Here is a 13,306-nt window from a genome sequence, read left to right as displayed (position 1 = left end):
AAGCGTTAGTACAAAACTGTAAAGGGAACAGAGCAAAGAACTAAATGCTGGATGAATTTAGTGGGTCAGGCAGCATCTGTGGAAGGAAATGGAGTCAGTGTTTTGGATTGGGACCCTTAAAGACTAACTTCTTCTTTTGTCTCAGTGGGTGAGGCAGCATCTATGGGGCGAAGGAACAGGTGACGTTTCGGGTCGAGATCCTTCTTCAGACTGATGAGGGGGTGGGGGAAGAAGAAAAGAAGAGGTGGAGACAGCGGGCTGTGGGAGAGCTAGGGAGGGGAAGGAGGGAGAAAGCAAGGACTACCAAGTCAATTGGAGAAGCGAAAATGTCAGAGGATTATCTGTTGTATGTGACGGCTGGTAGGGTGGAAGGTGAGGACAAGGGGGACTCTGTCCTTGTTACGAGTGAGGGGGTATGGGGAGTGAGAGACTACTGACCGACATCTACTACAAACCCACTGACTCCCATGGCTATCTGTGCTTCACTTCTTCCCACCCTGCTTCCTGTAAGGACTCCATCCCCTACTCCCAATTCCTCCGTCTACACCGCATCTGCACCCAGGATGGGGTGTTCCAAACCAGGGCATTGGAGATATCCTCATACTTTAGGGAAAAGGGGTTATATCCTCGTTTCCATCTGGCACTGTGGAAAGATTTTGGCAGTTTGGCGTCATGGATCAGGGTCAGGTGTTTCGACTCGAGCCAGGTTTCGGCTTCATCTCCATCTTGATTGTTCACTTCATAGCCCCACAATGAGCTATGGGCATTGAAGTCCCCAATGCTAATGTGGTATTTCCTCTTGCATCTGTCTGGCAGTTCAGAGTGGAGGAACGGACTTTGGGGGGTTTATACACTGATGTGACAGAGATGTTTGGGAGGGCAACTGTGATGGTTTCCATTTGCCCTTCGGTGGTGTGGGTGCAGACCTCTTCGATCGCGAGGTTTGGTCTGCTGAATATAGCTGACCCATACTGTCTGTCGGATCTCGGCCACCAGCTTCATTCCAGGGATGGCTGGTCGGTGTTGTGTAGGGCCGGTGTGGGTTTCCTGCATGCACACTATGTCGAAGCGTTTGGCCGCTGTCGCTAGTATGTCTGCCTTGCATCTGGAGAAGCCTTCAATATTGATTGAGGCGATTGACAGTGCAGGCCCCGAGGAGGGCGAGTGTCTGTGGCGCTTCGGCATCGTCATCTAGTAGATTGCTTGGGTAAGTATACCTTGTTTGTGTGAGCAGTGAACTATCATCCAGAGCTGTGAAAGAGGTCCTGGACCCTATCCCCCATACGCAACACCGGCCGATCACCATAACCATCCGATCCGCTCTCCAAGCAACAACCGTCCCCTTCCGCAGAAGGTTCAATCTGCGGAAGGCCGACTGGCTGTCATTCCAACAGGAGATCGAAGACTCCGTTCCCAGCATTCCATCACACCCCAACAACTATACCATGTTCACAGAACTGCTGAAAAGGTCAGCCAGGCGACATATACCAAGAGGATGCCAGACCGAGTACATCCCCGGGCTGTCGAAAACATCCAGCGATCTACTGAAAGCCTACCACAGGGCATACCACGAGGACCCATTCTCCTCCACCACCACGGAACTCGGAGAGATCCTGTTGAACACAGTCGGGGAGGACCGAAGGCAAGTCTGGAAGGAGTTGATAGAAAACACCAACATGACCAATAACAGCAGGAAGGCATGGGCCACAATCCGCAGCCTCGGTGAAGACCATACCACACCGCCCACGCTCACAACAGTCACAGCAAACTCAGTTGCAGCACAGCTGGTGGCAAACGGTCGTAGCCAAAACCGGCGCAGACCTACAGGAGAATACCGCCGGACAGCGGTAACAGACCGCCTACAACCAGCCAGCGCTCTCACCAAGCCCTTCGACCTAGAAGAACTCGAAGCTGCAATGAGCATGCTGAAACCTGGGAAAGCAGCAGGAATCGACGACGTACTGACGGAAATGATACAGCACCTTGGACCTAAAGCAAAGACCTGGCTCCTAGCAATGCTGAACTCGTGCATGGCACAGAAAACAACCCCACCTGTATTGAGAAAGGCCAAGACTGTCGCAATTCCCAAACCTGGAAAGGACCCATCATCCCCAAAGAGCTACAGACCCATTTCCCTCCTCTGCATCACCTACAAGCTCTACGAGAGGCTACTACTCCAACGCCTTATGCCACATAGACTCCAAGCTTACTAAAGATCAAGCTGGCTTCCGCCCTGGCCACTCCTGTGCCGGGCAGCTACTGAACCTCACCCAACACATTGAGGACGGTTTTGAGTGCAAACTCATCACCGGAGCAGCTTTCATAGACCTCACCGCTGCCTACGACACTGTCCAGCACCGCACCATGATCAGGAAACTTCTTGACATGACCGGTGACCTCGACCTGTGCCAAGTCATCAAAAGCCTTCTCAACAGGCGCTTCTTCGTTCAACTAAACGACAAGAAGAGCAAATGGAAAGCCCAAAAGAATGGCCTACCACAAGGCAGCGTACTGGCCCCCCTCCTCTTCAACATCTACACCAACGACCAACCACTTCCCCCACAATGCCGCCGCTTCATCTATGCTGATGAACTCTGCATCACCACCCAACAGGAGAACTTCCAGAAGATCGAGTCTGTCCTGGAAAGCGCCCTCCAAGAGATGACAACCTACTACAATAACAACCACCTGAAACCCAACCCATCAAAAACCCAACTATGCAGCTTCCATCTTAAAAATCGAGATGCAGGAAAACAACTGAGCGTCTCATGGGATGGCCACAAACTCTCCAACCACTTCCACCCCGTGTACCTCGGAGTCACACTCGACAGGACACTCTCTTTCAAAACCCACCTTCAGAACACCAAAGCCAAGGTCAACACTCGCAACAACATCCTGCGCAAACTGGTAAACTCAAAGTGGGGCGCTGATCCACCAACCATCCGTGCAACTGCCCTAGCCCTGTGCTTCTCCACAGCTGAATACGCGTGCTCAAGCTGGAGCCGCTCCCACCACACCAAACTGGTTGACACAGCCCTCAACGACACCTGCCGCATTATCACGGGATGCATAAAGACAACGCCAGTCCCGTGCCTCTACGCCCTAGCTGGTATTGCCCCCCCCCCCCCATATCAGACGATCCATCGTCGCCCAAGACGAGCGGAGAGCACAGGAGATCGATACCAGGCACCCCCTGCACGGACACACAGCACCTCCACCTCGACTGAAATCCAGAGCCAGTTTCTTGCAGACAGTCCCACCTCTCCAGACAACCAAAGAAACAGCAAGGACCAACATCTGGAAAGATGAATGGAACCAGCTCAACACACAAGCCTACGACTGGATGGAGAGAGGAATCACTCCGACTGAATGCCTCGCCAGCGGGCACGACCTCCCATGGCCAACCTGGAAGACCCTCAACAGATTACGAGTGGAGCAGGGGAGGTGCAAAGCACGTATGAAAGCATGGAACTACCAGGCAGAAGACACATGCAGCTGTGGAGCAGTACAGACAATGTCCCACCTACTGGAGTGTGACGACGCCCCCCCAGTGCAGCCCCCAGGACCTGGCTGAACCGACCCGACCAGCTGTGACCTGCGCCAGATACTGGCAGAACGACATCTGAGATTGCAACGGACTCGAAGAAGAAGAAGGGAACGGGGGTTCCCCTCTTCGACTATAGATGAGGCTCCCACCAGGATCTCCTCTATATCCCGTAGCTCCGCTCTCACTCCCCATCCCTCCTCCCCCCACTCGTAACAAGGACAGTTCCCCTTGTCCTCACCTACCACCCTACCGGCTGTCACATACAACAGATAATCCTCCGACATTTTCGCCACTTCCAACGGGATCCCACCACTGGCCACATCATCCCATCTCCTCCCCTTCCAGCTTTCCGCAGAGACCGCTCCCTCCATAACTCCCTGCACCTGGCATGTCGGGAGCGGATGAGAAAGTGTGATAACACAGAGCTAGTGTGAACGGGTGACTGCTCCGTGTGGACCAGGTGGGGCCAAAGGGCCTTTTTCCGCGCTGTATCTCTGGAACTAAACGAGTGTTATTTATGCGGCTTGTAGATAGGCACATGGATATGCTGGGAATGGAGAGATATGGATAGCATGCAGGCAGAGGAAATAACATTGCATCATGTTCAGCACCAACATTGTGAGCTGAAGGGCCTATTCCTGTGTTGTACATTCAATGTTTTATGTTCATGATTTAATTTAATTTAATTTATTGTCTTCAATTAAGAGACAACAAAATTATTTTTCCCTCAGTCATACAAAAAAAATAATGCAACTATAGTTAGGCACTCTTGTGTTTGTTGTAACTACAGATATGCTGAAATATTATTTTTAATCCTCCTTAGAATACCCGCACAAATATGGACCAGCAGGAGGATGTGCAGACCATTCGGTGTTTGAAAGAATGAAGAAGTACCAGATGCTTTCTGTAGAAGAGCCAACATCACAGGTAAGCAGTTTACATCTCTAACATATGGACTCCAATTGTAACGCATCACTTGGCTGAGAGTGCAGAATGGATAAAATACATTAGCCCATATCAGAAGTTTACAGCAGAATGGAGTTTGAATGTTGAGTGCTGATAATGGAGCTCCGCACTGCCAGGAATATTTTTTTTCAACTGAGAAGTTATCCTGACGTCCTGTAACTCTTAATTGGAGGTCCCATGACATAATTCACAGAAGAACAGGGAAGATTAGATGTCCTGCCCAATGTTTCTGCCTCAACCAAAATTATTGAATTTGTCTCCTTTATATTGTGGGTCTTTGAATTGGTGGCCCTTTATACTAACAACTCTGACTGGCAAGGACCTGGGTAGTGTCGGAGTGCAGAGGGATCTAGGAGTGCAGGTACATAGTTTCTTGAAAGTGGTGTTGCAGGTAGAGAGGATGGTTGCACAGCGGTAGAGTTGCTGCCTTACAGCGAATGCAGCGCCGGAGACCCGGGTTCAATTCCGACTACGGGTGCTGTCTGTACGGAATTTGGACTTTCTCCCCGTGACATGCGTGGGTTTTCGCCGAGATCTTCGGTTTCCTCCCACACTCCAAAGACGTACAGGTTTGTAGGTTAATTGGCTTGGTAAATGTAAAAATTGTCCCTGGTGTGTGTTGGATAGTGTTAATGTGCGGGGATCGCTGATCGGCGCGGACCCGTTGGGCGGAAGGGCCTGTTTCCGCGCTGAATCTCTAAACTAAACTAAAACTCGGGGTATTGAGTATAGAAGTTGGGATGTCATGTTACAGTTGTATAAGATATTGGTAAGACTGCATTTGAAGTCTTGTGTTCCATTTTCCTTCGGGTCACCTTGTTGTAGGTGTCGTTAAACTGGAAAGAGTGCAGAGAAGATTTACGAGCATGTTGCTAGGACTTGAGGGCCTGAGCTATAGATGGAGCTATAGTTGGGCAGGCTAGGACTTAATTGCTTGGAGGTCTGGAGGATGAGGGGTGTTCTTATAGAGATATATAAGATCACGAGGAGAATAGATAGGGTAAATGCACAGTATTTCACCCAGAGTTGGGGAATCAAGGACCAGGGGACAATTTAAGCTGAGAGCAGAAAAACCCCATGGGAATTTGAGGGCAACTTTTTCACACAGAGTGGTGGGTGTATGGAGCTGCCAGAGGAGGTAGTTAGACAATAGACAATATAGACAATAGGTGCAGGAGTAGGCCATTTGGCCCTTCGAGCCAGCACCGCCATTCAATGTGATCATGGCGGATCATCTCCAATCAGTACCCCGTTCCTGTCTTCTCCCCATAACCCCTGACTCCGCTATCTTTAAGAGCCCTATCTAGCTCTCTCTTGAAAGCATCCAGAGAACCTGCGTCCACCGCCCTCTGAGGCAGAGAATTCCACAGACTCACCACTCTCTGTGAGAAAAAGTGGTTCCTCGTCTCTGTTCTAAATGGCTTACACCTTATTCTTAAACTATGGCCCCTGGTTCTGGACTCCCCCAACATCGGGAACATGTTTCCTGCCTCTAGCGTGTCCAAGCCCTTAACAATCTTATATGTTTCAATGAGATATCCTCTCATCCTTCTAAACTCCAGAGTGTACAAGCCCAGCTGCTCCATTCTCTCAGTATATGACAGTCCCGCCATCCCGGGAATTAACCTTGTAAACCTACGCTGCACTCCCTCAATAGCAAGAATGTCATTCCTCAAATTAGGGGACCAAAACTGCACACAGTAGTCCAGGTGTGGTCTCACTCAGGCTCTGTACAACTTCAGAAGGACCTCTTTGCTCCTATATTCGATTCCTCTTGTTATAAAGGCCAACATGCCATTCGCTTTCTTCACTGCCTGCTGTACCTGCATGCTTACTTTAATAGACTGATGTACAAGGACCCCCAGATCCCGTTGTACTTCCCCTTTTCCCAACGATGCCATTTAGATAGTTGAGGCATATACTGTAACAACATTTGGACAAGTACAGGGACAATGGCCTAACACAGGCAGGTGGGACTAGAGTAGATGGGGCATCTTGGTCTGTATGGGCAATATGGGCTGAAGGGCCTGCTTCCATGCTGTATGACTTTGCACATCAAAAATATTTAATGAAGTACTTTGGTAAGTTTGAGGGTATGAAAACTGCTGGACAAATTTGTTTGGGATCTTGTTTTAACATTTACATGCCATTACAAATCCTTAATCAAAGCTTCAAAAAGATATGTGTAAGCCGAAGAAAATTTGAATAATCATCTGTTAATTCATCAAGAAAGAATACATCTGAAGCTTGATAATTAAGCATTCGTATTTGATAAAATTCCACATTGTGATTTAAAAAAAATTGGATTACAGGGTAACAGAATTAACATTTGTTATTCAAAGACCATATCCTGTTCATCTGAAACCTATATGAAATGCTAAGCTCATTGTTGGAGAGTGTCGGTGATAAGATAAAGTACATTGAAAAGATTGGCTGTTCTAGGCTTGTGGAAGGATTAGGTCAATAGCAGAATGGGAAATAAATCAACTCGATAGAATTGATACTTTTAGTCTGCAGGACATTAAAGGGTGTGCAATTAAAACATAGGACGAAGAGAGCAGTGCACAGTACAAGCATACAGATGTTTCTAAAATGTAAAATTACCTAATGAAACCTGACTGAATTACTGAGTGTTATTTTTAGCGTTTCAGAATTTTTTGTTTTGTGTACATGAAGTTCTAATGTAAATTTTACAGTAAAGACAGTCTTTCCTGTAAAATCTCCATCTACACGTTCTGAAATGTGTCCAATCCTATTATTGTGGAATTGAATTGCTTTTCTGTATAGTGCTATTCACGAGCTGGGGGAATGTCCTGAAACACTTAACGACCAGTGAAGCACATTTGAAGTGCAATTGCTTTTATTACTGCACCAACAATCTGCACACAGGAAGCGTCCACAAAAGGCTATGTGATAAAGCCATCATTTTGCGATGGTGAGCAAAGGAGAACCATTGCTGGTGGAGTCTCTGTTGCTCTTCAAAATGACTCCATGCAATCTTTTAAGTCCACCCAAGGGAGCAGGTGGAGCTTTGGTTTAACGCAGCATTCAGAGAGTGCATTATTTATTTCTACTTTGAAATACTTTCACAGAATTTGAATCTACAATTTTCTGCGACCAGGTTGCTTAGAACTCCAGCATTCTGTTTAGAATTAATCCTCGAGTGAGTTTAGTATTATGATTTTAATTTTTATAAAATAAATAACTAGAACTTGGAATTCTTCATAGTGTACAAAGGATTAGGGGTAGAAACAGAATGCTGGAGTAATTCTCAGCGGGTCAGGCAGCATCTCTGGAGACAATGGATGGGTAATGTTTTGGGTCATGACGTTCAAAGGATTAGGGGTTAATCCTTGCCAGTCAGCTAACTAAGGTAGTTGTCATATTACCATGTGCATTTGAGGATATACTTCAAAGGATCACCATGAATGATGTAGGCTGCTTCGGTTCGATGCAAGTGACTTTGAAGCTAGTACTGCCCAATTAAATTAAATGGGTTACTGTTTATTTTCCTTATTTTTAACATTTCAAATCGTATTTGGACAGTTTTAAAAGTGGTTAATACAACCTCTCCTCTACTCTGAGAGAAACAAATGGTCTTGGTTATTCCTTTGAGGCTGACGCCAACCAGAGAACCTACAACATAGCCTGGCTGGCATACCACTTGGAAATCAGTGGCACCATTGAATATTGTTCCACGTTATCAACTCTTTGTGGTTTGCTCTGCACAGGCGCCTGTGAACTTTGAACATGAACACGAAGGCGATCAAGAACCAATTATTTTGAGGAAACGGCGGGCATCTCCAGAAGAGAAAAACACATGTCAGCTCTTTATTCAAACTGATCATCTGTTCTTTAACTACTATGGTTCAAGAGAGGCCGTAATAGCTCAGGTATGAAAAGGCAATAAATTGTTCTGTTTAATAGTGCTTTGCCCATCAATTGTATGTTTGCATGCAATGAAATCAAACTTGTTTTATTGGATGTATTGATATTTAATAAGTCTGCAAAATCAATGCACATGTGAAGGATAAATGAGATGAGCTACACAGTATGATGGTCAGACAAGCATTCATATTGCTTTGCCATTAGATGCTTGCTGATCTGAATTCCAAATAGTTGAACTGACTGTTTTCTTTTGTTCGTTTTTTGAGAAAGAAAGAAATGGAAGATAGAGCAACCAATGTTTTGTTAGATTTGAGAAGAAAATTACAGTGAATGTGATCTGTTATACGAAATTCTGTAGATGCAACTTACATTCCTGACACAGCCCGATGCCATGGGGTTGGTTTGAAAGAACATTTGACAAGTTCTGAGTTAAACTTAAATAATGGATGTACTGAGTATTCACCCAATAAGGCAGTCATTTATTTCAACCTATGTGTTGAGAAAACTACCAAGGAGCCTTTGTTTGTGTAAACACAAAGTGGACCCAAATTCAAAATCTATTCTTAAACATTAAGAAAATTCAACACACAATATTGCATTTGCAGTAGTTTTCTTAATTTAATTTAGGGAACATCCTGGTTGGGATATTTCCCATTGCATCCATCTATTCCCCAAGAGCTAACATAAAGAAAAGTCTAGAATCAGTACTTAGGATTCCAGCATGCAATTATCTGACCACAAAGCAATACGAATCCTCGAGACTGAATAATGATTGCATCTGTTCTATCCATTGTTCTTGATGTGGGCTGGCTATTCCCTTGGTGCTGCCAGTTACTGAACAGTGCCCATTAGATAAGTCATGGATAATTAAGCTGTTGCTGCATTTCTCTTTGAAAAGCTTTAAACTTCTTTAGTCAGGACAGCTTTTATTTGAAAATTGCAATATGTGTTAGGCGTGTCCTTTTTTTCCCCACAGGATGAATGATCCTTCACTAATTATGCTTTGATAGTTGTAGCAGTATCTTAGATTGTTTGTTTGAACTGGGCTACAAACATGCAGGGGCATCGCCTGTTGAGAACATTCCATGAAAACTTTGAATTAGTGTTTGAAAGTATTTAAGATTTTTCATTTGGAAATTGAAAAATTACATTTCTGATTGTTACTTGTGGGTATCTGAGCAAAAGAATTGACCTAATCTGTATTTATGGTTGAGAATTAAAAACATTTGTTTTCAATTCCAGATTTCCAGTCACGTTAAAGCAATTGATACAATTTACCAGACGACTGATTTTTATGGAATCAGAAATATCAGTTTTATGGTGAAAAGAGTGCGAGTAAGTATTATTTTAAGATTTAAATTGTGCCTCAATGTTGGTTTTATTTTTACTGTTTTTTAGGTAATCAGTATTCACTTCATTGGAATTCTGTTAACATGAAAATTATATTTCACGATCCCCTCTCATTATTGCTGACTGTCGACCTCGTGTTCTTTGGAATTGAATTTGTTAATCAAGCAGCAAAAAATATTGGGGAGAATGGGTCCTATTATTACATATCTTTTAGTGGCTTTCATTAGGATGGGCTTTGAAATTGTCTCTGCAGATTGTCTTTGAAATCCAGGTGTACTTTTTTTAGTCTAGTGCATTAGTGTGCGGGGATCGCTGGTCCAAAAGGCCTGTTTCTGCGCTGTATCTCTAAATTGGTTAGAAATCTCCACACATTTCACTATCCTACAGCCTATGGGGCAAATTACATGTTTTACCAAGCCAATTGGCCTACAAACCTGCACATCTTTGCAAAGTGTGGGAAGAAACTGGAGCATCCGGATAAAAGTCACAGGGAGAACGTACCAACTACCTACATATACCGAACCCTGGTCCCTGGTGCTGTAAGGCAGCAGCTCTACCGCTGCGCCACTGTGCTGCCCCTGTGACACCTACATATAATACTAATTTGTGTCTACAAGAAGCCTAAGGGGACTAGATCACAAACATTTCTGGCATTTTGCGCTCATGTTGGAGTTAAGTACGAGTTGGAAGTGTGTGTGTGTGTGTGTGTGTGTGTGTAGCGGATTAGTCCTTGCAGCAGAGGAGTCATTGTAGAAAAGTGAATTATTTTTGTCACCAATAAGTAATGCCAGAGAGACAAACTCTTTGTACAGTGTAACTCTGACTTTCCATTCTCCAATAGTTTGGAAATCCTGATGGTTCTGTGTCGTTCTCGGATTGCTGATTTTGCACTTGCTTAGCCACACTGAAGGCCCGGTTCCCTCGGTCCTTTTGACACATCGGATTTGCTGATAAATTTGAGTCCCAAGGATGTTGGATTAACTGTACAATAGAATGCATTTCCTCACATTTTATTTATGTACAATATGTTTGTTGCAACCTTTGTCCTTCAGCTTGTTATCTAACACAAATAATGCTGCTTTTCAGATCAACACCACTACCCACGAAAAAGATAGAAGCAACCCATTTAGGTTTGCGAATATTGGGGTGGAGAAATTTCTCGAACTCAATTCGGAACAGAATCACGATGATTATTGCTTAGCCTACGTGTTCACAGATCGTGATTTTGATGATGGCGTTTTGGGATTGGCGTGGGTTGGTGCCCCAGCAGGTAAATATCTGAAGATATTGCTGGTTACAGTGACTTGGTTTCCATTAATTAAATGCCAATTAAATGGTTGCTTCCGAGCCCTTGCTTTAAAATTGAGTATAGCTGATAATGCTTTTGGAATGATGGGTTCTATTTGAGGAAAATATAATTTCTGTGTTTTTTTTTGATGTTTTTTGTTTTAATGTTATTGTGAACCTTGTGGGAGTATCTCCTGCATTGATGATGGTTGAACTAAAATATATTATATTACTCGTATTGTAAGTGGTATTCTTTCCTGAAGAAGTGCTTGCATGACCATTTATCTGTGCTGAAGTAGAGCACCCACTGGAAACAGTACTGCCCATATTCATTATGGTTCTGCTGATAATATTAATATGCCTAGAAGCTAGATTGTAATGCACCATGTTTTTTGGATGTTGTTTGATTCAATTTCAATGGAATGCTTTTCAAAGTGAAACCATGGACTCGTGGGTTCTAAAAAAGAGTTTTCCTCTGTGCTTTCCTTACAACTATCCTGCTAATGATCGACGAGCTTTGACGCATGCACTTGCATCAAGTTCCATGCTGTACACACCAGACCACGTCCCGTGGGATTTTGGATCCTGCGTGCCTGCCCCAGGGGCAGAGTAGGTCCCTTGCGCTGAAACAAACGTTTGCAGTATTTATTCCTAAGCGAAAGTGTGGATTACTGGAAAAGCAAAATGGAAAATACTGCAATGGGCAATATCACATGAGCGATAAAAGGGAACTGATGTTTCGCTTTACTGAAGAAAGGTCACCAAACTTGAATATTGTTTTTCTCAATCAATACTGCCTGACCAATGGCCTATTTCAAACCATTTCCTTGTGTTTGCTTTGCTAAATGCTGCTTTTCTTGGTGGGTCCCATGACATGGAGTCCATCATCGGCAATTTGCCTCAGATAGGCCTTTAAGTAATGTGCTGCTCTACTATAGTGCTGCCCCACCTCCTTTTCAAGCCCAAGACGTTATCCATCCAACCACCATGGCTATGACTTGTGGCTCTCTTCCATCTGCTCTTCCACCATCCATCACCAACCATCAATTAGCTATTTGAGGAACTCATAGCACAACCCCACTGGTTCCTCCTCTTACAGCTTTATCAGACTTTGGTTAGGCCACATTTGTAGTATTGCATGCAGTTCTGGTCGCCTCAATACAGGAAGGATGTGGAGGCTTTGGAAAGCGTGCAGAGGTGGTTTAACAGAATGATATAATGTAATAAAAATAAACTGCAGATGCTGGTTTATATCAAAGATGGACCCAAAATGTTGCCTCGCCAACAATCTGTCTGTCTGTCCCTTCTTTCTTTGTTGTTTTTTAGTAAGTGTTAAATATGTTTTAGTGTACTTTAGCTTGTTTTATGTGGGGGCGGGGGTGGGGTTGGAGGAAACTTTTTTAATCTCTTACCACGAAGGAGATGCGATTTTTTTTCGTATCATATTTCCGTTCCCACTGCGGCCTAACATCGAGGAGTTGGCGGCCCCTGCTGGAGACCGACTTCGGGAGCTCCAACTGCGGGAGACTGCGGACTTAACATTGCGGAGCTGGCGGTCCATGTCGGGGATCGACTTCATAGCTCCAACTGCAGGAGCCTGTGGACTTTAATATCATGGAGCTTGGGGTCCCTGGTCAGAGACCAACATCGGGAGCTCCAAGCCGCAGGAGCTTCGACCGCCCGACGCAGGGGCTTTGACCACCGGCTGCGCGAGCTTCGATTGCCCAGACTACTGATGGTTCGACTGCATCGACCACGGGAGAATAAAGAGGAAGAAGATTGGTCTTTATTGCCTTCCAATACAGTGAGGAATCCACTGTGGATGTTTATGTTAACTTTTATGTAGTTGTGTGTCTCTTTTTGTATGGCTGCATGGTAATTCGAGTTTCACTGTACCTTAATTTGGGGGGGGGGGGGGGGGGGGGGGGGGGAGGAACTCGAAGCAGTGGGGGTGGGGGGGAACCAGGACAAATTGGGGCTGGTAACAGATAGTCTCGGGCAAGGAGGTTCTCTGATAGACCGATTTTTGGCTGGAGGCGTTGTGAGCCCAAATGGGATACATCGTTACAAACTGTGGTGCTGGTTTATGGACTTTTAGTGGAGGTCATGGGGACGAGAGATGTTCGTAGAAGTCACCTAAAGTTGGAAAAATCAATGTCATCCCAATGGGTTGTAGATGATTGATGCCTGGTTTAGAGGGTATTAGCTACGAGGAGAGGTTGGACAGTTTTCTCTGCAAGAGGTTGAGGTGAAACCTGATAGAAGTGC

General features: G+C 45.0%; 1 protein-coding gene across 1 annotated transcript in view; it reads left to right on the top strand.

Moving 5' to 3' along the window:
• Positions 1 to 13,306, top strand: part of adam10 (ADAM metallopeptidase domain 10) — a 95,237-nt gene that overhangs the window by 64,274 nt on the left and 17,657 nt on the right. The window contains exons 5-8 of the mRNA XM_033050636.1: positions 4,371 to 4,474; positions 8,245 to 8,406; positions 9,644 to 9,736; positions 10,838 to 11,021. Coding sequence (XP_032906527.1) covers positions 4,371 to 4,474; positions 8,245 to 8,406; positions 9,644 to 9,736; positions 10,838 to 11,021 — 543 coding nt within the window. The remainder of the gene's footprint in view (positions 1 to 4,370; positions 4,475 to 8,244; positions 8,407 to 9,643; positions 9,737 to 10,837; positions 11,022 to 13,306) is intronic.

Source organism: Amblyraja radiata, chromosome 34 (genome assembly GCF_010909765.2).
Source record: "Amblyraja radiata isolate CabotCenter1 chromosome 34, sAmbRad1.1.pri, whole genome shotgun sequence".
Taxonomy (NCBI): domain Eukaryota; kingdom Metazoa; phylum Chordata; class Chondrichthyes; order Rajiformes; family Rajidae; genus Amblyraja; species Amblyraja radiata.
The sequence above is the reverse complement of the archived record's forward strand: the minus strand, read 5'-3'. Positions and strand labels throughout refer to the sequence as shown.